We start from the raw sequence: 24045 nt of genomic DNA, 5'->3' as shown, positions 1-24045 counted from the left end.
CACCTGTCCTGTCTCTATTACAAACATACCTCAGTCTGTCTGTGGTAAAAGGTCCTGTACCACAGTGAGTTATAGTAAGGCACACCGAAACCTGGGGTTTGTGCTTTGAGAAAACAATCCAATCCCAATCTGAAGAGCACTGCAAGTGATCTAATCTTAAATTTACATCATAGGAGGGAAAAAAATCCAAAACAGAGTTACTTCTACATTAATTTTAGTTAAATCGCTGAGCAAGCCATTACAATTAGACTTTCAATCCCATCAATGCCTTTAACATTTTTCACAGAATCGTACTTAAATGGATTTTTTACAGATCTAGCCCACAAACACAATAGTGTTTAAACATGACATGTTTCATTCCAAAGATATTAACTTGATGTTGTGGGTTTCTGTCATAGGGCGGTGTTGAAAACTGACAATGCTCTCATTCCAAAGCGTGCCAACAGACTGTGCTCAGTGCTGGCAAACAACAATCTGTTTCATCCTCCAAGGCTTCTGTCAAGTAGATTTACTTGGTTGTTGCGCTCCACATGTTCCTCTGTTGCAGCATGTTTATTTTTCAGCTGCGACCTTCAGGTTATTAAGCGTGGCTCCCTGGCATTACTGTCATTACTCTTGGAAGGGAACCGCTAAGACAAATAAACAGAGCTCAACGATTTCGGTGATAGCAAAAGAAAGCAAGCTGAAGCAACGGCTTCTGTTAAAAGATGGACTTATTAAGTCCCTAAGCCCTGAATTCTTTAGATACTCGACATGGGCAGTTCAATCAGAATAGGAAATGCATTCTGGTTTCTTCGTATTGCTTTTGTCCCATTGCTTTCATTTTGACATACTTGCATGTCAGTACATAAAGGGATCTTAGTCGTGCTGTCTCGAATAAGTTATTTGGAGGGGCAGGGTTCATGCTGAGCACTGGTATGCTCTAACAGGTGAGGCTGGGCTCATTGTGTCAGTTTGTTCGATTGGGGTCATTCTCGAAGAGGTCAAGCCCACTCCTGATGAGCCTCTCAGCTGAGTTTATGGCATTCAAAACCAGTGACAAGGACACATTCACGCTGTCCCGGCTTTGCACTTCTTGGGCGTCCTTCAGTATGGAGAACTGGGCTGCTTGTGCATTCAGACTGTACAACAGGTTCCTAGACAAGAGGGAAATAATTCAACAGATTAAAGGCACATTCATATTCTACTACTAACTACTATTTCATAATAATTTAGAGCTGTTTAGTAATGTCAGCCAAGCTCCACTGTCAGTTAAGCTCAAAACTAACTGTCAGTCAAGATTTTCTTTGATCTTGAAATAATTAACATTTCTCTCTCTTGCTATTGTTACTGCCATCCTTATGATACTTTTATAACATAATTTAAAAGATAGCAAACACTTATTCAGGCATAACAGTAAATGTGATATGTCTTGTCAACACCATTCTCCAACATTATTTCCACATTCAAATTCCAGATCCTTGTCTTCTGTGTACTACTATTCAAATATCATCTGAGTCATGGAATGTTACATTAAGCTTATTTAAAGAATTAAATAACTACAAGGTATTGTAAGGAATAAAACAGGGTACATATTATTTACAGTGATAAGACGATGAGGAACAGAGGCACGGAGAGTGTTCTTGACATCACATATGAGTGAGTGAATCCATAACTCACTTTTACATTACATTAGTTAACATCAGTCATGTTAATCAACAATTCAGTATTCTGTAATATTTTGCATGACAATACAGTACAGTACTTTTACAGAATAAGATTAGGTAAGGCAGAACAGCTTTTGTCCTCTAAAATTGTAGATTCTGAGGTGTTAAAAACAATTCATAAGAGCTTTGGACTATGGACTTCAAAGTTGAAATCATATTATACATAGTTGGTCTTGTTTACTTCTAAACACGGAACTGCAGTTTAACAAAATCTTTATTTGAAATCTAATGCCTGTATACAGATAGCAAATACACCCCCACTAAAGTAGTGAAGTATTCAACAATGTGGAGGTGTTACTAATAACTGAAATCTGTAGCACTTATTTTTAGATAATTACAAACATGTAAATACTGTACTGATCAAAAATTGCTTAGTGGCACACTGGCTTTCCTCGAAAAATGAAAATATCAAAATAAAATGCATTTTTTGCCTATATGTAAAAGGAGACATTTTTCTTATCTTTCATTTTGCATTTACAATGTGCCAAATGGTACTGAACAATGTCTTATTATCAGGGACTGCAAAGCTAACAGAAATGAAATGAGTGGGTAAATAGATGTCTCAGGCTAACCTGTCCAAGGCTGTTGAATGGGCCATAAATAGCTCTGATAATAGTCTCACTCAGCAGGTCTTAAAACATACTCAAAAAATGAAACATTTTCTATACATCACTTTTGATGAATGGTTCTTGTGTCTGAGGAATTGATTTCCGGCTGCATTTTATACATTCATTATCATATTAAAAGACAAGAGGGGGTTGTAGGCCCACCACACACATTCACACACACACACACATACATACACACACACACACACACACACACACACACATACAAACTGACATACACACATAGGCACAATGGCCAAAGAAATCAATCTCAATGACTCGGGGAGTATCCCACAACAGAGCAGCACTCAGACATATTTGGTGCAAACCACTATGGTGCAGTCATTTGTGGTGTAAAAATGAGGAGCTTTTGGGACATTTTTCTTCATGCTTCTTCGTTGTGTATTGATTTTTTTTTTTTTTAAATCACCTGCACAGACCAAAATGGAATAAATAAGGCAATTCTTCATCTATAAACAGGCTAGCTTAGGTTTAGGCTGAAGCCATGACCTTGAGACTTCAAACTGTGTTTATATCATTAAGGATGCATTTCTAACTTATGGGCTGTCTCTTCTGGGGATAAACTGGCTCTTTAAATTTCAGGTCTTGCTCAGGACTGATTTCAAATGTTAATGGACAATTCGCTATTAATTACAGCCATTTTGAGAAGAAATTCTGTGAAGGAGGCACAAAAAAACTGCCGCCTTTGCTTTGTTCACCTAAGAAAGATGGTTTAGGCCCAGCCAGCCACTTTTACAATATTTGGTGGTGGTGATCCTTTGGCAGATCTGGTCACTTCAGAGCAAGATTCCTTGCTAGGCCCGCTTCTGCATTGTGTGCTACCTAACACTGCTATTGTACAGCTGTGCAAGGAGCTTCAAGGTCTGCCTGTCATTTCTGCCCGCTGGGACCAGTATCACTCCCTCTGATGTGCACGTTCGAGCACAACACCATCATTAATGGGAACAGTTATTAATATGCAGACATTTTGTTCCATAATGTTCTCCCATGTGACATTTCTCTACATACAGTCTGTCAAGAGGTCCTTAATTCTCCAGGGGTTGCTCGTTTTCTCCTTCACACACAGGTAAAGCGAGTGGAGCAGTTCCTTTTCACATGCATTCTTGATGTGAACATTTTTGTGATTCTTTTCGTCAGCGCAGTAATAATTAACATGATAAACACTTGCCCCAGTCTAAAAAGAAATCATACATCTGGATAAAGTGATTTGCGAAATGTGTGGCTTGGTCCCAGATGGGGGCCAAATAGGTCTTGTGACATAACCCCCCTTTGATAAAACATGATTCTTGCAGCTTAACTGGAGGCAGAAGTTTTCAGAAAGTTCTGTTTTCCCTCTTTTAACAATGAAATTGTCTAGTTTTTACTGTCCTACTGCTCCTTGGCAAAGTTTCTTTGCACACTACATCTAAACATGGTCCAAGTCTTCTCACATTAAGTGAAGTTCAGTGTAGATTTACTGTAGCAAGAAAACAAATAAACCCCTCTGGAATGTCTCCAGAAAGTAAGGATATTTCACATACGGTCCCCCCAACTACACACTCTTTTTTTTTGGGACAAAGACTTTTCCAGCTCAACAGTACAAATTGGGTTTAACATTAGAAGCTTCCTCCCCAGTGTCTGACAGAAAACATCAATTCCTCGCTGACAGCATAAAGACGTTTGTTTTATCCGCCGTCTCAGACCATACCAAGTGCTTTTTCATGCCATCCATCTCCTCTGTCTGAGCTAGGTCAAATACTTCACAGCTGTCTCCATGGTTTCTCACTTCTTCAGCTCCCCCCTTTTTGTCAGTGAAAGACTGACAGCATATTTAATACTCCCAGTATGCTGTTATCTGTGTTACCTGCTAATCAGGTGATCGCTCTGGAGCACATTAATGCCCCCTGTGACAGTGACATAAATAAGGACTCTCCACAAATATGTGAAAAGAAATGAAGACAATCCAACTATGTCTTTTTTTGACAGTTATGCAGTCATGTGATCCCTCTCTGTAATTTTTCGCTGGTCAAAAAGTACATTTTTGCATAGAGGTTTCCCTGTTATGTTGCTCTGAGATGTGGAGTTGGGTTTCTGGTAGGTTAGGTAACAAGTGCACTGAATACACAACAGGAGAACGTAAAGGTCAGTGTGACTGGACTGATTCCCAGCTGTAAGAAACAGAGAGCAGAGTAAGATAACGAGACACTCGCACTGACAAAGCTCCAACACTTAATCTTTTTCATTCACCTTCAGTTCATTTAATCAGACCCAGCCAGGAAATGCTGATTACTATCTGATTAGAATCATGTGTCACTTTGACAAAACTAGGTCTTTCTTCATGGGAATAATAGAGTGGCACACCCAACGGTGTAACACAGAATAAAGCCCTGGAACCAGGGAGTCTGGCTGCTCCAAAAGGTCAGATCCCCCTTCACCCTGAAAGCCAGATGATCTCTGTGCTCATCTTTTAAAGAGGTACGTACAGGGTAACTTCTTAATGTCACAACAGTCTTATCTTAACCATCAAATTCATCAAGGACCTGATGTATGTGAAACATGGACAATTCTGCAGTAATGAGGCTGAGACCTAACTCCTTTCACAAGGCTACAGTAAAGAATGATTCAATGGGATGTTCCATTAATGTCACTTGACTGTTACTGTCCCCTGCTCACAGACTTTCAGAACGGGAGCTATATGTCCATAGCACAAGCCAGAGGGTGCTGTGAAATTGAAGTAGGGTGAGTCACTGAGATAGCAGAAAGGCTCTGGGATTACACTGTTTACGAGTAACATGTAGCCCACCAGGATGTTATTTGTACCTCTTTACAACCCCAGAGACAGTGGGATTGCTATAATTATTAGAAATGGCAGGAGATTAGACTAGGTATCCCTCCAATAGAAGACTGGTGACAGATAATCTCCATGGGTCCCCACTACTTGATACCCCCTTTTTACTCTGATAGAGTGATACATTTACCATACGATTTCACCACAATGCAATTGCAATGCCATTATTGTGCATCAACAGTTAATAAAACCCAGCATCCATTTATTTCATGTACTTAACAATGGAGATGGAGACCGCAGAATGATCGAAAGGAGATGGTTTTAAAAATGTAGACATTTGAGAGTGGATAGCGGCTTTTTTATTAGTGAGACCATTAAGCTTTAATGTTCGGTGAGGATGATTGAACAGCTTAATTTTCTCACTTTAACACTAATGGCAGTTCAGTACAATTAGATATGCAGTCACGATATAACAATAAACATTACACCACACAAGTCTGCAGTCTCAAAGTGCATTTCCACATTTTAATTATAAACTAGTTAGATAGAGATAATTGCTTACAGATTGACAATAATGTGCACTGCCATTTTGTGTACCATTTCACAATGGGTCTCAATCCAAAAGACATTAATGAAATCCACTTTCATTGAACACAATAAATTTGTGTTTCAAATGGACTGTAGTTGAAAGGATACATTGTATGTATAAAATTATAGATGTAATGTGGGTGAATGAACATGGGAACACAACAGGACACATTTTTACAAAAGCCACAGGAGGGCCTTTATTATTTGAGTGTTGAGTATTATGTTCAGCATCTGCAATATGCCTTCAATGAATAGAATGAATTGGTTTTGATGAGACGACTGTGAAGACCCCTCCAATATCCAATCACAGTGACCACACTGACATAGAACCTAAGATGCCCCTGTGGGACATTTAGAGTGGTGTTTCCCCAAAACAAAGGTGTGTCTTATTTATTGCCAATATAATTCTGACAAAGACTTAAGTCATGTTTTTTTTTTCACTGCAGCCCGCAATTGTCAGTAAAATTGTTAACATTTACTTCCTTTAAACATGGTATCATATTCTTTCTGACAGACAGAAGATGGAATGTGTGAAGGAGATAAATGAACCATTCATAAATAACTGACCTGAGTAATCATTTACTGCTAATGGCTACCACCATGCTCATTGGTCTTATGGACTATCATATATGGCGCATCTAGAAAGTCTACCCACCGCATTAACAAACCCATTAAATCGCATTTTAAACTGCTTTCATTTAGACATGGTAACCCACAAAACCACAGTAAAAACACACACAATTTAAAATATAATCTAAAACACATTGGTTGCACAAGTTTACACACCCTTTATAATGGGAGTTGTAATTGTGCTCAGGTCTAACAATTCACCATCCAAAGCATGCCCGAAGCTAACTGACTTCATCTGTGATGAACTGAATCAGCAGCTCTAGTAGGTTTTCTCAGCAGGTTTCCTTGTTTCTTACTGCATGCCAGTGTAAGCAAACAACTATGGGCAACAGGGAGCTAAAAACACATCTTCAGGATCAAATTGTTGAAAGTTATAGATCAGGAGAGGGTTATAAAAAGATACCACAGGCCTTAAGTATATAACAGTAAAAACCATAGTCAAGAACTTTATTAAATGTGGCACTACCAGGACCTTGCCTTGATCAAGCCATCCCTCCAAGATGGATGACCGTGCAAGGAAGAAACCGAGAGGCCAACAACAACATTAAAAGAGCTGCAGGACTTCATGGCAAGGGCTGGACACCATATGCACATAGTAACAATTCCATGTGTTCTCCACATTTTTGAGTTGGGTGGCACGGTAGAAGCCACTTCTCACAAAGAAGAACATGCAGTCTTATCTAAATTATACAAAAAAAAAAAAAAAATGACAAGACTAAGGTAGAACTTTCTGGTCTGCAAAGCCAAAACAGCCAATCAGCCTAAGAGCACAGTCCCTACTGTTAAGCATGGTGGCAGCATCATGCTATGGGCCTGTTTCTCTTCAGCACAGCTCTGGTGAGGATGGAGGAGAAAATGAATAGTGCAAAATAAAAGGTTTTTAAAAACCCGCTACCCTCTGGAAAAAAGCTCAGGATTGAGAAGAATTTTACCTTTCAGCATGGCAATGGCCCAACACACATAGCCAAATCCACAGCTGAATGACTGAAAAAAAGGAAGATCAATGTCCTGGAATGGCCCAGTCAGAGCTCTGACCTCAGCCCCACTTAAAATATCTGGGCTGACCTTCGCAATTTATTTGAACTCTAACTCTACTCGAAATTAAAATGGGAGAAAATTGTAAAATCTAAATGTGAAAAGTTGCAGTTATCAAAACTGAAGGCACTTCCAACAAGTACTAATTTAAGCGTGTGCAGGTTTATGCAACCAAGACATTCAAAGTTTTTCATTTTTAATCCTTTTTAAATGGAGAAATTAGATTTTCACATAGATATTGTGGTTGCAATGTGTAAAAAAAGCTGTAAGAGTCTGACATCACTTGTCTTGATTTTTTTTTTGAAAGCTGCATAAATCAACCCTGTTTATTCTGAAAATAGAACCTGTGCAACTTTGGTCCTGCCCACAGGATCATACCAGTAAGCGCCAAGAGACGTGTATATATCTAACAACCAAAAGTGCTGAAGATGTGGTACAATTTTGTGGTTACTTAGCAAGCTAATGTTCCGAACCATTAGTGACCACGTGCTAAAGCCACTTCCTATGTAAGATGCACTGGCACACAGATGTCTTCCTAATATTCCTCTACAATAAATTCTAAGGTGAGCCTTTCACATAAAGAATCAACAATACATTCAAATATTGTAGTTCACATGGCTGTGTATTACTTTCACTGTGTTAATTATTTACCAAATAGCTAATGTGAGAGGAAAACTTGACCAGGTACGCTGTTGTGGTTTTCTTTTTTAAGTAAAAATATTTGATATTAAGACTGTACCATATTATGCAAACACATTGAAATGCACATCTCGTTTCCAAGAACTCTATCTATTGGAGAACATGTTGCAGCTAGATTCTGTAACAAGGACAAATGGCCATAATAAAACTCTGCAAGTATATATATCAGCCACCAGGCTCTCAGATGGGGTTTTCCATAGTTAAATAAATATGTATGTTTTCTGACTATGTTATCTTGTACCTTCTATTTTAAGAGATACACACGTGTGTAAGTTAGGTCTGAATATCTGAATAACTGAAATCTGTACTGTGAGATGCACAAGAAAACTGTTCAACACTCTTCTGAAGTCTGAATCATCTTGACTTGAATAACCAGTACCAAAGAATATCATAATTGTAAGGATGTAGAAAAAAATGCATGCCAATGCTTGCACAAAAGCATTTTGTTTCATTATGGAAAATAATAGATTTGCCCTTCCAGGGGTATAGACTTTAACTTGCAACATGATTTAAAAAATCTGGGCAAGAAACAACATAAGAAAGTAATAACAAGTAAGTGAAAAATTTATATTAAGTTTTTTGTAAGATATAATGGTTATAGTAATATGCACATCTCTTGTGGGACATGTTATTTCACAAACATGTACCATTTTTAATGAACAGCTCTGTATCATTAAAACACCCTATTTAAAAAAGTTTCCCAAAAATGGACTTCCAGCAAATAAAGGTTATTTAAAAGTATTGTAGCTGTCAACAGAGGCCAGATCTGTTTAATCAAATGATATGTAACTCCTTACACAATTTAAAGACAGGTGTAAATCATGGAAGAAGGCTACATTAACACAATTCTACTGAAATACTGCAGCCAACACCCAAACTCAAAAATCTCAGATTAAAAGTAGAAAAGCACAAAACAAGACTTTCTTTCTGCTTGTCTGCCTTTGTGTCATATGCAAATGCATTTGACAGAAATGCAAATCGTTACCTCTGTCAGTTCTGCCAAGAATAGTCACTCAGTACAGACCATGGGGGAGTACTGTCATCATTCATTAATTAATTGCATTAAGAACCAATCCGTCTCAGCTCAAAGTTTTGTTGCAGCCGTTCAAGATGTCAGAAGGAGAAAGCACATTTGGCACAGAAGCTTGAGCTGAATGATTCAACGAAAAAATTTGTTTCACTGAAACTGACACATACAGTACCCTAAAAGATTCAGCAACAAGCCCACTGCTGAGATTTGGGGTGAAAGGACATTGGTGGCCTTTGGCTGCACCTTTAATAAGTCATCACTGGAACTTTACTGCACAATGTCACCTCTCAGTTTCAATCAAATCTCAGTGTAAAACCTTGAGAATGAATTCAGCCCAGCCCTTAATTTACATTTTCCTTAATGTTATAGGCCAGATTTTTTTAAATGATTGCCTGTGCATTGTGTGTGTGTGTGTGTGTGTGTGTGTGTGTGTGTGTATGTTGGGGAGGGGGGTATGGGAGTGATTTGGGGAGTTCACGGAAACAAAACATCAAGTAAGTAATGGAGACACGTAAAGTTTTCTGAAGTTTCAATATTCAAAGGTTAAGAGCAAATATCACAGCCAAAAAATCAACACCAGATGCTGGCACAGGAAATTTGTGACAGTAATACTATGCATTTTACAAAGCACATGCATTTAAGGTACAGTTCTTATGCCACTCAAGGTGTGAACTGACAGCCATAACGAATTAAATTCATGGATGCACCCCATCTGACTCAGGGGATGTCTCCATAGAATGCATTGTCTTTTTGTATTCTATTATGTTATCCTAATCTCACTTTCACATCCTCTTAAAGATTTTAGTTTTAAATTCAACAGGCCTGTTGATGTCCACTTGCACAGGAAACAGTAGGGTACTTTTCTAATGAGATGCACTGTTAAATAATGGGCTCCTCAGAAGTTTGACAGAGGCTCTTCACAGACCCAATTTTTACTAAAAATGCTTTTGTACATGTTTTACAAGTTCTCCCAGAATAGGTCATACACCTGTTCTCTAGTTGTTCTTAATAATTTACCTCTTTACCAAGAATATCAAGTCTTTGTTCTGAATGTTCTCCACTTTCTATTTCTGTGCCAGGTGAGAACACTTTCTTAAACATCTTTAACCTCTTAATTCATGTGAGCTCACCCATGACCTGTTCATTCAAGGACCCATTATCTAGCTATTTTGAACTACAGATCACATTCTGCAATTTACAACTTTATTGTGCATAATATTGTTTCCTTTCATCATTTCTAAAAGTTGTCTACAGTCTACAGTCATTGTCCCTACAAGGAATTTGTCTGGATTTGTCTCAAGAACACATTGTAAATTAGATTAAATGATAAGAAAAAAAAAAACTAAAACTGTTAAATTGCACAAAGGGACTGCAAGAGACAGCAGTGTGTTCTGAGTGAGGTTTAGACCCCATGAAAGTTAATGCTGAGCTTTAGGGCTGTACTCTGCAGTTGGTGGAAGCATGACAGAGGTGTCTCTGTCTTATTTGACTTTGCCTAGGCAGTTCTTACCTATAAAGTCCTGGAGGCGGACGCGGAGCGATGAAATTCCTCTCAAGGTCCCGCAGAACGTCGTTCAGCATGCGCACGTGGGGAGGGTCCCGCTCCTTGGGGTCATTAGCTGGGCGCATCATCTCAGACTGGAAGAATGTGGAGCTCTCCCTCAGAGAAGCCGCCGCCGCCAGCAGCCCATTTGTGCTCAATTTGTCATCTGCCACAACCAAAAGCAGAGAGGACACAGGCATTGTAACAAGCATCAGGTGTGACATTGACATAATTAGGGGACAGGGGGACGGCGTGTTGCTCTCTGCTCGTCTCTACTCCTGTGTTCCAAAAAGCTGATATACTGTACTAGTGTAATCCTTGTTGCATGCAATCATTTTGCCTCCTGCACAAGCCATTAGGATATTTATGAGTTTTTTTCTTGGACAGACATACACATTGTCAACATCCTCTTTTGGTAAATACTGAGTGAAACAAAGAAGCATATGTATATTTATTCTGAGTGACAATCATATCAGGAAATCACACTGTATTTTAATGATTATGTTAAATCCAAATGTAGACAAATCAAACCTCCACTGAATTGTTTTTTATCAAGCCAATTATTTATTTTCATAAAAGACCACTGATACATAAACTGGTCTGTGGAAATGTGATTATGCTGTGTGAACATACTGCAATCAAGCTAGTAAATAAGAGACAAAATAATTTTCAGACCAAGGGGACAAAACAATAACAACACATCACTGAATGAAATAAGCAGCGACTAGCGAGAACACTGGCTAAGACCCCATATTGTGTTGACAAAGCCATGAAGGCAGGGTTATACCACAGGAACCAAACCAAGGCAAATTCCCATATTAAATCTGTCAGTGCTATACAATTAGCATTGCTATTTGAAAGATCGTAGATGTATGTGTGTGCGCATGTTTGCATGTACACTGCCTGGCCAAAAAAGAAGTCGCCGTTTGGATTTAAATAAGCAAATGATCTGGGGTTGCTTCAGTTGGTCAGGTCTAGGCTCAGCAATGTTATGTGGCAATAAAATGAAGTCAGCTGAGTAACTGAATGTACTGAATGACCAGATTATCCCATCAATGGATTTTTTCTTCCCTGATGGCACGGGCATATTCCAGGACGACAATGCCAAGATTCATCGGGCTCAGATTGTGAAAGAGTGGTTCAGGGAGCATGAGGAATCATTTTCTCACATGAATTGGCCACCACAGAGTCCTGACCTTAACCCTATTGAAAGTCTTTGGGATGTGCTGGAGAAGACTTTAAGGAGTGGTTTGACTCTCCCGTCGTCAATACAAGATCTTGGCCAAAAATTAATGCAATTCTGGAAATAAATGTTGTGATGTTGCAAAAGGTTGTCGAAACAATGCCACGGCGAATGCGCACTGTAATCAAAGCTAAACGTGGTCCAACAAAATATTAGAGTGCAACTTTTTTTGGCCAGGCAGTGTATGTATGTGCATGAGTTTAAAAAAGTCACTAAAGCTCCAGCCCAACAATACCCCTCTGTTGTGTGGTCCACCGATAATGTAGTGTCCTCAAAACCCAGGACTCCGAACTCAAAAGACTACTATTACCAACCCCTCATCACCCAGGCAGTGGGTGATGATTCTGAATACCTCTTGCTGGGATTCAAATTCTGAGTTTGGGAACATCAAGGTTTTCCACTTATAACCACTCCCTCAAGGACAATAAAGCAAACTACCCCGGAGCTCCAATTCATAGCTTCAATTTAATTGCTGTCTTAATTACATTAAAGCTAAATGTCAGCTTTTAAAAGGCCTCTGTATAAACCCAAACATTTCACTCTGTATTTGTAAAAATAAAGGGCTCCCTAGAGCTCTTTACAATGCTGAAGAAATAAATGCTGGTTGCTTCTTAAACATTTCAAAGCAGGAAGGCCACAGCCCTGTAAAAATTAAACAATGATCCTACAACACATTAACAATGCGCACAATTGTACGTAACAAACAGCCACATGTGGTTTTTGGATTAGAGAATTTAAAGGCTAAACATTAACGGGGAATTCTTTAACAGAAACTTTTCAGAATGAGCCACACCACTCCCCTGCAATTACTTTTGCAGCAGCTATGCAAATAAACCAAGGCATTGATGTGAATTTGATGCTGGATGAATTAGCAAAGGAGGAAACTGACGACAATATTATTCATGTGTCTCTGTAATTACCTGAGCAAACAGTGCACATGTTCTGTCAGCGATTTCAGAGGATATTCAGGTATACACATAAAAGTTTATTGTGACCCTAAATCTGACAGAAATGCACACCATTATTTAGTGATACATAAAAGTGTATACCCAGAGTTTTTTGTGTGGCCAGCAGCCATGCAATAACTTTTTACTGTCTGATGGCAGAAGCTAAGCAGGACTGCACTTGTTAACCACACCTTCTGGGAAGTCGTGGTTACTACAAAAAGTGGTGATGGTGGGCCAGTGGTGGGCAGTCATCCTTCTGAATCAAACAGAGCAGTCCAGTGCTCCAGTGCAGTGGCAGGGACACTGTTGTTGGACACACAATCTTTTGGATCAGACATTAAACCAAGGTCCTAACCCATCATGATCATTAAAGATACCGTGACACTTATTGCAAAGAGGTGGATCTTCTGGACCTCTGTCTCTCTCAATTTGGCCAACAAATCATCCCTGTGTTTAACGGGCTAGATAAATCCCTCACTTTCCACCACAGTTGACGGTGAGGTGAGACTTGGTGGAAAATGGCCACCATCCAAGTCAGTAACACATTTCTTATCCCCCATCACTGTAATATCTGTAACAGTGCTTTCTGATCCATGAGAGGTGCTGCTTACAAACAACCTATCATCATTATCATTCATATTTTGTTATCATTTTGGCATTTTCAAACCAGTGCAGCAAAAAAGACAAAAATGGCAATATTACTGATGGCATTAAGATGAAAATGAGAGAGAAGTTGGCATATCACAATGTACTATACCTGTACACAGGCATATATTTTCAAGATGACTGGACAGAACAGCATATGCAACAATAAAGCAGCAATAAAGAGTCATCATATTGTTTTGCTTTCTCAAAATAATAGTTATTTTTAACCAGATAATTTATTGTGTTGATCTCCAATGATCTGTAGACCACCCACAGCTCTTCATACAGGAGTTTAGACTTCCCTTGACTCCTCATCTTGCCTTATTTTTAGTTGACCAAATGAACAGCTAGCTAGCTAGCTAAGCACCAGGCAGTTTTATACCTGAATGCGTCACAGCATCTGTAAGCCTAGATGCAATTTGTTTGTGTTCTTTTTTCTCAAGCAATTAAAGTTATATTGCAGACACGATTTACCACATGTCAAATATGAGCACATAACAAAAGAGTGTCTGGTTTTATATTCAGCTCTACTTTCACTTAGAATGGAAATTAGGGCACCATCAATGCTTTGAGTCTGAATTACAATTATACTTTACTCAATTATGCGAGAGTGATTATAGCTCTATAAAGGAGTAAAAATAACAGCATAACAGCAAAGTAAACAGGGATATTCTAATTGACACCCTCATTAATTACAATGCTTCTTCAGTGGATGATATGATCATTAACAAGCAGAGTGCGAAATATGACAGCTACAGCCACATCATCATGAATCAATTACATCATGAATCAATTACATTTGCAAATTGCACAATTGTAATTGACCCCAGGTCAGTTCAAAACATATTTCACCCATGACTTATGCCTCTAAATATGGGATAATAGGGCATGGCCTCTTTTTTGCATCGTGTTTGAATTATGGGCCCCCAGAATGCATTGTCCTTGGCTGTCACCTGCAGTGGCATTTCTCTCGCACCCCGGGCGTTGATTCATGCCGTCACCGAGACGCCTGTGAAATATGGAGGCTCTGAACAGAACATTTAGATGAAGTGGAATGAGATCCTTTTTTCTGGCACAGACATGGCTGTAATGGATTTTTAAAAATGAGGCTCCAATAAATATAATAAAATATCTGTCTGTGCCATGGGTAATTTTTAAAAAGTTGCCTCTGCTGTCCCTCATTCATGAGGTAGCAAAACGACATTTTTGAAAACCATGTAGAGCTCTTGTTACACTGAGCCTTTTTCTTTCAATATCTTTTGAATGTGACATTTCTTACTCAAAGATTACACACAGCCACCAAAACGTGAATCCTGTGATGCTTGTCGTAACACTGCTGACAGAGAAATATCTTGAGGGCGAGTGGACGTGGCAAAATATTTATTCATTTTATTTATTACAATGGACTGTGTAACGGTAGAAACCAAATGAAAGCATCACTGCTCCCCCCCTGCATGCGACTGCCATTTCAGTGGATCTCATCTCAATAGACTTCAGATCTGTATCAATGGCTTTTTCGTATATCCTCATCCATCATTACAAACCTATTTATCATGGATAAATTTCCACTTGGACAGCACAGCAATACATTTTTTTTGGAAGGCTGCACTCTTTGACTCTGTTGTCATCATCACCAAAGATTTGGTTTATTCCATAGTGATCCATTATTTCAGTGCTCATGTCCTATTTGGAATTTGGATATTCTATTGGAATGTACCAGAGCCTGGAGGCCCACGTGTCAAAAAAAGTAGGGAAGAAAAAAAAAGAGGATCAGAGATGCCTGCTCAAACTGGTCATTATTAATGTGATGTTTTCACTCTTATATTATCTCCTGTTTTGGCTATGAGGCTGTTTGCATCATTGAGGCATTTTGATGTATACAACACCACATTTTTAATAAGATCTGTCATGGCATGACATATTTTTAAGACTTTTCATTAGACTTTTCAGTTTACTACCCTGCTCCTAGATTAAGAATGCCTGAAAGGTTATCATTCTGCTCAATACCAAAATACAACAGTCCTGGAATATATAAGCGGGAAATTGTCAGTAAACAGGGATGAGAAATAGAATAAAAAGGAATCTGAATCTGTGCAATCTATACAGGATTATTCAGCTTTGGCTATCAGGCAGCAGTTAAATTGTTTTGACATTGAATGATACTGTTAATTACAGTAATTGCTGTCATTACTTTGTTTAATTGCTATTTTAATTATATTTAATAATTAGTGTAGACTTCTTGTAATGTTCTCCATGCTGTCTAGAATGACCTCATATGGTAAATCCTACTATACCTCATACTACAGTACCAATTCCACTACCACTACCAGTAACAACATGAACATTTGAACTATAAGTGAATATATCTAGAATATCCCAAACAGAATATCCATTCAAATACAGTTTACAGTATCTGAAATTCAAAATATTATATAGTATATAATATTATATAATTCAAGAATTATATTTTCATATTTTAAATTCCAAAGTAGAAACAATACAGATGATAAAATTACATCTGATATATCTGATAGCAGCATTATAGCAAACGTAGCATGTGTGCCCCAGTACAATAAAACTTGATTGAATAACAGACAGACATATCAACATGACATAATGTGTGCACTGTTTACAAGCATGTACTATACAAAACACAGGAATATACCTACACTACCATGTATCTATATAATTAACCTTGACCGCGGCTTTGTGCTGTGTGTTCACTTGTGGTGTTGAAGATGCTGGCGTTCCACCCCAGCTCTCAGTACATATGAAAGGGTAACAGCGTAGAGGCTTGGCAGAGAGCATGAGCGAAAGTCACAGGAGAATATGCACAGTATGACTACTTGGAGAGGAGAGTGAAAAGATAAATTTAGCACAAGAAGCTGTTCCCTTCAAAAAATTTAAATGTCTTTCTCTCTACAGGGGGAATATGAGTTATGAAATATGCGGGAGCACTGCAGTAATCTATCATGCATCCTGACACAGAGGAACAAGGAGGGACAGCACTGTTGGTATAGGCTCGGTGATGATCCATTCTTAACGACTAAAGGAAGATAACAGATGTAGCACAAAACCACTGTGTGATGGTGAGGTTAGGAAAAACAAGAACAACATGAAATGCCACACCTTGAACAGCATGTGCATGTATGCATGTAAATAAAAACTGAGACAAACACACTTACTGATAAAAGATAAACATGTCAGGGAATGTTTGGGACTGACAACCTTTGAATAACTGAAAATTTTAAGTAAAGCAAGCATCCAAATCAGTTTCATAAAAAAGCAAACAAAGTATCTCAACAGTTTCAGTTAGCTATGCCTGTTTGATCTCAGACAATCCATTACGGCAGTCATGAATACTGCAATTTTATGTGGTGTCTGTGAAATTCCATTTACTTTTCCAATCCAAAAGCAGCATGGGGGAGACTTAAAAAAAAAAAGAGATCAACCTTGCCACCAAAAATTATTTATAGCTCTCCTGTCTTCCGTTTTATTTTTAACTGCAGTGATAAAAGCATACTGTATTTGATTCAACCTGTTTGTAGCCCTGTAGTTAAAAGCATTGATCTGTTGACCCTGCAATATGAGAAACCATAGGCAAGTAATCATGTAGTTTTGATGGCAGGGCAGGTTAGTCAGTGTAGTTTAGTAGTTTTTTTTTGTGCATTTTTATGCGGTAAAGCACAGATACTTTTAACCGTCTTTCTTGCCATATGGACAGCATAGCTGGGAGTAATCAGAAAGCAGAAGTCAATGTTTCCTTTCCAGAAAGCAGAAGACAATTTTTATAAAAACATAATGGGGAATTTCTTGATATAGAAAATATCATAACAAGCCTAATAAATCACCTCAGAAATTTCACTAATTACAATTGTTTAGGTCACACTATGATGTTGTGGTACATTCAGTGACCACAGGGATGACATGTCAGCATGGTTTCTCCTCTCGAATGAAGAGCTTCTGACAGCTAGATTTCCAGAGTAGCGCAAAATGTAGCTTCTGTTTACCTGTAAGGGACCATGTGTGAAGTTGAACAAAAATAATGACATAAATAAATAAAGCATAATTAATTATTTAACAGCTCTGCACACTCTAGGATGGTCATACCAATGATCACTGTATCATTTATATCTACTGGTCTACCTGTCTGTATGTATGTATGTATGTATGCATGTTTGTATGTATCCATCCAAGAATTTGCTGTGTATGATACCATATTTACCACTTAATTTCATGGAGGAAAAGCTTTCCCAAACAGCACATGTGCCATCAGTTTCCTGCTACTGCCAGGCAAATATAAAAAAACCACTCTTGTTCAATGTCAGACTGCAAGAAGGTCCTACAGCTTCCCTCTGTGCAGGTACAAGGTTAGAGTGTATGGTGACCTTCTGGTGATTTAGTCCAGCATTGCCAAAACCTGCTAATTCCCTATTGGATGGAAGGGAAACAGAGACGCCCACATCAGAATTTTACAAATGCAAACATCAAGGTCACTTGTCTGCAGACCTCAGGCCATGATGAGGCAATCAATATGTCCACCCAAACAGATGATCTTCCACTAAATCATCCCTGAGGGGGTGGCCTCCAGATATGGAGGGGGGAAGACAGGCACTGCAGTCTACCTGAACTGCAGCAGTAAATCACCACACTGAATTTACCTATGTCTCCGCTGTGTGCAATTGCTGCTTGGGATGTAGGGAAGGGGCCATTACAAACCTCTCTGCGCTGTATGTGAAGTGAGCTCAGAATATTTGTTTCTATTGGTTTTGCTGTCATGGCTACTTGATTTTCCTTTTAACCTTAATATAAAGCCTTTCTAGAGAATCTTTTTGTTTTTCCCATTGTCAGGGAATTCTGTACTTCAGTGTTTTCAGTTAGCATTATCTGTGAACAATGACATAACAAAATTATTTGAACCAGTTATGAAAAAAAGATTTTTATCATACTTTACCTTACAACAAAAACAACTGAAACATATGATTGCTTTGTTATCATTGTTTTTAGCCAATTGTGAAACATTTTTCTCCATGAAACTATGTTACCTTTGGCAGGTGCACATGGGAAATGAAGACAAAAGTATGCAAAATACCTTTGAGTTTATTCTGAACATCCAGAGCAATATCCAAAGGGTAAAATGGAAGAACCGGATCAGTGGCCAATCGCAGAATGGCTTCCCCCGTCATCTAAAGGAAATAAAAAGCTTCAGTCAATCTCAATACAAGGGCATGTACACACTCTTCAAACATAAAATCTATGTTTTACAGTGCTTCAGTATACTGAAATGTCTGCTCCCTATTACCTGCAAGACAGTATTTTGCTCTTCACTCAAGGAGAAGAGTTTGTTGGTATTCACTGAACCAGGACTGTTGCTGGCTTTCAATCTGTAGCAGCTGGCATTTGTTCTTTCTCCAAATCCATGTATTGATTTTTTTTCTATTTTTAGTGATATACTTAAGCTTTTTCTCTCTGCCTTGGGTCAGCTCAAGGCTGTTTCACTGCCCTCTGGGTAGATCTTTCCCTCCGCAATCTGGACACGTGTAAGAGGCCTGCGAGCCCTTGGGCACACTACATGAATGTCACAGGCCCAGATCTCTCCACCAGGGCAGGAGGTACCCTGTGATGCTTCTCATAACTCCCTGGCCCAGCTGAATGGGAACCCATGCCAGACACCAGCTCTTCACATCCTGCTGACTCCTTCATGGATGCTGAGGCTGCAACTCCACCAAGCCCTTGCCACACAACACAGCCTTTTCGGGGGTTGGATATTCCACTCAGACATCACAGTCATGGCCCTAATATAGGGGCAGGGCAATGTCTGACTCATCCAGCATTGCTCTTCTCCTGACCCCCTTCTGGCTTTAATAAAGAGGGGCTATGTGCCACCTGGGTATAAAGCAGTTACCAAGTGGAGCCCTCTCTCCCTCACCCTGAGACCCTCTGACCTAGGACAGGTGCTTTCCCAGGCACCCCACTGGCATCTCAGACTTCACTCAGCAGATACAGTGAACTGCTCAATGTGAGCTCTGAGCCCCATGACCTGTGTGAAGAGCCTGGAGTCCATGCAGTTTGCAGGGAAAAGTGAGCTGGCTCCATTCCCAGCAACACACTGGGCCATTGTGGCCATAATTAAGGCCTGTACCAGTCGTGTACGCTTAAGCAGCACAGCACTCAATATGTACACAGCTTATGGAGGCAAAAAGTGTCCATGGCACACACGAAGGACACGACCCTGACTGTGTCGTGAGACACAACTGATAAAGATCGTTTCAGGAGTTTTTTGGGATCATTTATGCGTCTCTCTTTCTCTCTCACACACATACACATATTTGCATGTTGAGCTCTCAGCAGAGCAGTGTCTATGAGTGAGCCGTTGTCTAGACAAGACAATGCAACTCCCAAGATGAGTCTGTGCCATAATGCAAACCCCACAGCACGGGGTGCTGGGCAAGTCCTGTACAACACGGTGTCAGGCACTGTGCTCTTTTTTTTACACTGCACTGCAAGATTTCCAATGGCACAGTTCTGGTATTTATTAAATCACCTACAATGTAAGTTCAGCAGCTGGGAATCAATCACAGAGGGAAAAGATTAAAGCATTGATTTGAGCAGTGTGAGTAATAATACTGCAGGAACATACATCATGCTTGTGTAATGCATCAAGACAGAGAAGGCCAGTGACTTCTAATCTATAGCCTTATTTTGGAATGTTTGCTCCACTGGAAAGATGGCAGAAATATACATGTGATATAAAAGAGGAAAAAAAAGATGAAAATATGACCAAGAGAACTGGATGGAAAAATACAAAACTTGCTAGTCATTTTGCCAATGTGTTTTCTTAATAAAACAAAGTACAAAGATGTGAAGTACTCACTGATGAATACCTGATGTTTTTTTATTGCTAAACATGATATTCTGGTGTTTGCAATTTTGTATAGTATGTACAGTATTTTCTATGACCCACAAATAACCCTTTTGCTAGGTTTAGTGTGCATTTATTGTAGATGTTTCATGTTATGAGAAGCTAAAAAACATCTTAACATTTTCAGATTATTTACACTGATACAGTACTGCTCAAATCCTAGTATGTCAGCTGTTAATTCAACCTTGATGGGTGTTGTGTGCTGTTATTGACAAGTGCCCAGTGAAACTATAACTGTAGTTACAGTAGATTTTTTTTTCCATTCATCCTGTCTCTGGGCTCATGAGGTACTACAGTCAACTAACAAGCAACAAATATCTGCAGAACTGGACCAAACAAATAAGGTGCCATCCATCTTTGCTATGACCAGCTGCCTTCTCCCATTTTTAGCTAGTTCTGAAACCAGAGTCTTTACATGATGTCTTACATTCTGCAGTTCTCTTGAGACAATGCAAAGTATGGTTTGAGTTGATAGTAGTTTCCTTTGTAGCTGTATGGTACACAGCTGAGAAGCACACTAAAACAGCATTGCAGTTTGCCAAAATTTAAAGAGCATTTAAAGAAGGTCATCCTCTTTTTTACACACAATGGCCTTAAACTACATGTTCTCTCTCTCCCTCTCTCTCTCTCTCTCTCTCTCTCTCTCTCTCTCTCTCTCTCTCTCTCTCTTTCTATCAACATGATTGGTCTTGTTCACTTTGAGATTTGCAAAACAGCATGACAGGTTTTTCATTTCGTTTCTGCATTTACAGCAGTGATCGCCAGTGCATGCATATGGAGTACCCTAGGATAGGGATTTGCCAAGTCATCCTTTACTTAATATTTTAATTAAGCTACTGAAATCAAAGGAGCTTGTCTCTGCTTTTATGATGTTTTTCCTTCTAAAGTTTCATACCAAGTTGAAATAAAGGCCTGCCCCAAATAAATAAAGATGCAAACTGGCTTGCTGCCTGGAACAGTAATGTCACTTTATATCACAGTCCAAACCACCACATGATCCACTCTAATGTTTTGCATAGATTTCAAATGACACGTCACAGAAAACATCAGACGAAATTTGCGTCTAGCCCTCTATGCACTTTTTACTCTCAAGAAACAACCAGACCCATCATGATTTTGGAATGTTCTTAAGTTTTTAATTTTACTAATCTACTCCTCTCATTAACTTGATTATAATCAATATCTCCTCTACCCAATTACCACATTATTAACTAATAACCCATCTCTTGTATGTGTTTACATGGGCCATAATGTGGCTATAGACTATATCAGTTTTAAACATAATTTAAAAAAGAAATAACACCACACTGATCTCAGTGAATGGAAAAAAATCAATGTACATCCTGCCCTTCCCCTTCCCCTTTTTTCATATTCAGGCTTGTTGTGTGCAGGGTGCTAACAACTGTAAAATCACAAACCTTACATTCTGAATAAATGCTTCCACCTACAGTTTTGCCCTGTCCAATATTTCCAATAAGTAGCAATTAGTGTAATAAATGTTTCATAGCCACTGGCACTACAAGGGCTCTGATGTTGAAGCATACACCAAATTTTCCTTAAATAAAATTATTCTTTTCTTTTGGACATGAGCAATCTGGTGCCAGACTAGAAAAGTACATTAAATAACACATCCATTATACTGGAGACTATCTTTGAAAATCATATTGCCAAGTACAATGAAATTATACAAGACCATAGATACTGCTAACCAGATTTTTCAAGCACTGCATATCCTTTGGGAAGAGATTGTCTTGACTCCTGTCCTGTCCTTCAGTAAACAATGACATTGAGCCTAGTGTGGTAGCAGGAAGGGTTGAAGATTAAGTGTTTTTGAAAATTTACAGTTTTGAACTACAAATATGCCAGCAAAACCATGTAACCAAATGAGCCTGTTTTACCAAAGTCATACACTGACAAACAGTAAGATGCTAAAAACAGTTAAAGTCTCATGTATTTAGTATTTAGAATAGAATTTAGAATTTATTACATAATTCCCATGGGAACCTATTTGTTTTACTTTTTTAACACATTCTTATTAATTTGGTAATGCATTACAACATCTTGCTCATGATAATTTTAATGCCTCAGATGTGAGGTCACAGCTAATAAAATAATGCTAACATCCTATCTCCAAATGTGTGACACATTCCAGAATTTCATGGATCTGTATTTTTAGGATGGTAAAACAATGGCAGACACAGCAACAGGAGACTGAAAAAGCCTGACAAAATAGGCCATTTGATTATAAACCAAACCTCAAAAATGTTGGTCACCTGTAATGTATTATGTGAAATGGCCACAGCATCACACTCTGGAAGAAATACCATGTGTGTATAATATAAGAATGAGCACATTTTTCTCTATTGTATGCAGATATAACATCCATTCTAAACCTGGTCTTATTTACAGGTTGTGCATAGCATACCAAGTCAACTTGTCCTCTGCAAACTCCTACCTTTATTTTCTCCCTTCAGCTTTGAATGTGATAGCTTGCCTGCCCCTGAGAGCCTGTCAGTCTGTGTGTACTCCAGGTTTTAAATCTTGGTTGCTTTCCTTTCCAAGACATGCTAAAGTACCGCAGGGGTTTGCAGGGAATATATTTGTGTATATTAGAGACCTGGAGGAGAGGTGGAGTGAAGGCATCTAGTATTTATTGACAGCAGAGGGCTCCCTTGGAGAAGCTTAGCCTGGTGATGGAGTGGCGTATACTAATTCGCAGCAGACAGCCTCCCTCCCAGTGCAGATGTGAAAAAAATCCCTCTCGCCTATGCGACATCATGTTCAAGTGATTCATTTCTCATGTTGTGTTATTCCACTCGGCCTTATCTGAGGTCATCACTGGGGCTGTGGTCAGCGGCAGCGGAGGTGTTTGCAGTGCTGTTTGTCAGATTTGTTTATGCGAGATTTCACCATCTATTCATTTAATTGGTGTTTTCCTTTGGCGCTGTTGCGCCACAACTTTTGTTGAGCAGCCAGCAGACAGATAACGACGTGTACACCTGCACCTGAAAAAACAGGAAACTGCTGCAAATGTTGCTGTTCTGAAGACCTATCCTGTTCCTTCTGGGAGAAAACCAGCTTTGTGGGATTGCATAGTGGTCAGAAGATTTGGGCTTTCTACTTCTTTCAAAATATGGAAGCATTACAATAGTTGTTCTAAGTGGGTTCTTGTGTACAGCCCTCAAATAGCTCAAATAGAAGTATGAATGTCCTTCTATAACCCCCCATACACTTTTTCAGAACACTCCCACTCTCTGAATCAAAAATGACACATACACATGCGCTGCACACAAAGACCAAGTCTCCTGCCATCACCTCACAAAGAGCATCCTGGGGAAGTTAGTTGAAAAACAAAAACACAGCACCTGAGGTAATGCTCACACCCAAAATACTTCCTTTCAGAAAAATGAACAGCCAAGTGCATGTTACTCAGTGGCGGCTGGTGAGCTGGAAACGGGGGAGACTGAAACATTACCTTTAACTATCATTACTTTCAACCTGTTCCCCTTTATCTTCCTTGATTAACAATAAAACAAATAATTCACAGAATAATTGACACCAATCGCATAAATGGAGTAAATGATTATGCTCGTGAAACAGTGCAGATTGTCTGTAGTTTGTGTGCTTACGAAAGCTACAATGTGAGATTGTTTAACAAGGA

The 24045-nt window shown here is 39.0% G+C and overlaps 1 protein-coding gene across 1 annotated transcript in view; it reads right to left on the bottom strand.

The window, feature by feature from the left end:
- Window positions 1-387: 387 nt before the first annotated feature.
- The window catches only part of LOC118773336 (inactive N-acetylated-alpha-linked acidic dipeptidase-like protein 2), a 237138-nt gene continuing 213480 nt past the window's right edge, over window positions 388-24045 (bottom strand). The window contains exons 12-14 of the mRNA XM_036522222.1: window positions 18555-18648; window positions 10595-10793; window positions 388-1136 (exon numbers count right to left, since the gene is read on the bottom strand). Coding sequence (XP_036378115.1) covers window positions 950-1136; window positions 10595-10793; window positions 18555-18648 — 480 coding nt within the window. The 3' untranslated portion in view covers window positions 388-949. The remainder of the gene's footprint in view (window positions 1137-10594; window positions 10794-18554; window positions 18649-24045) is intronic.

The sequence above is a fragment of the Megalops cyprinoides genome, chromosome 2 (assembly GCF_013368585.1).
Source record: "Megalops cyprinoides isolate fMegCyp1 chromosome 2, fMegCyp1.pri, whole genome shotgun sequence".
NCBI lineage: Eukaryota > Metazoa > Chordata > Actinopteri > Elopiformes > Megalopidae > Megalops > Megalops cyprinoides.
The sequence above is the reverse complement of the archived record's forward strand: the minus strand, read 5'-3'. Positions and strand labels throughout refer to the sequence as shown.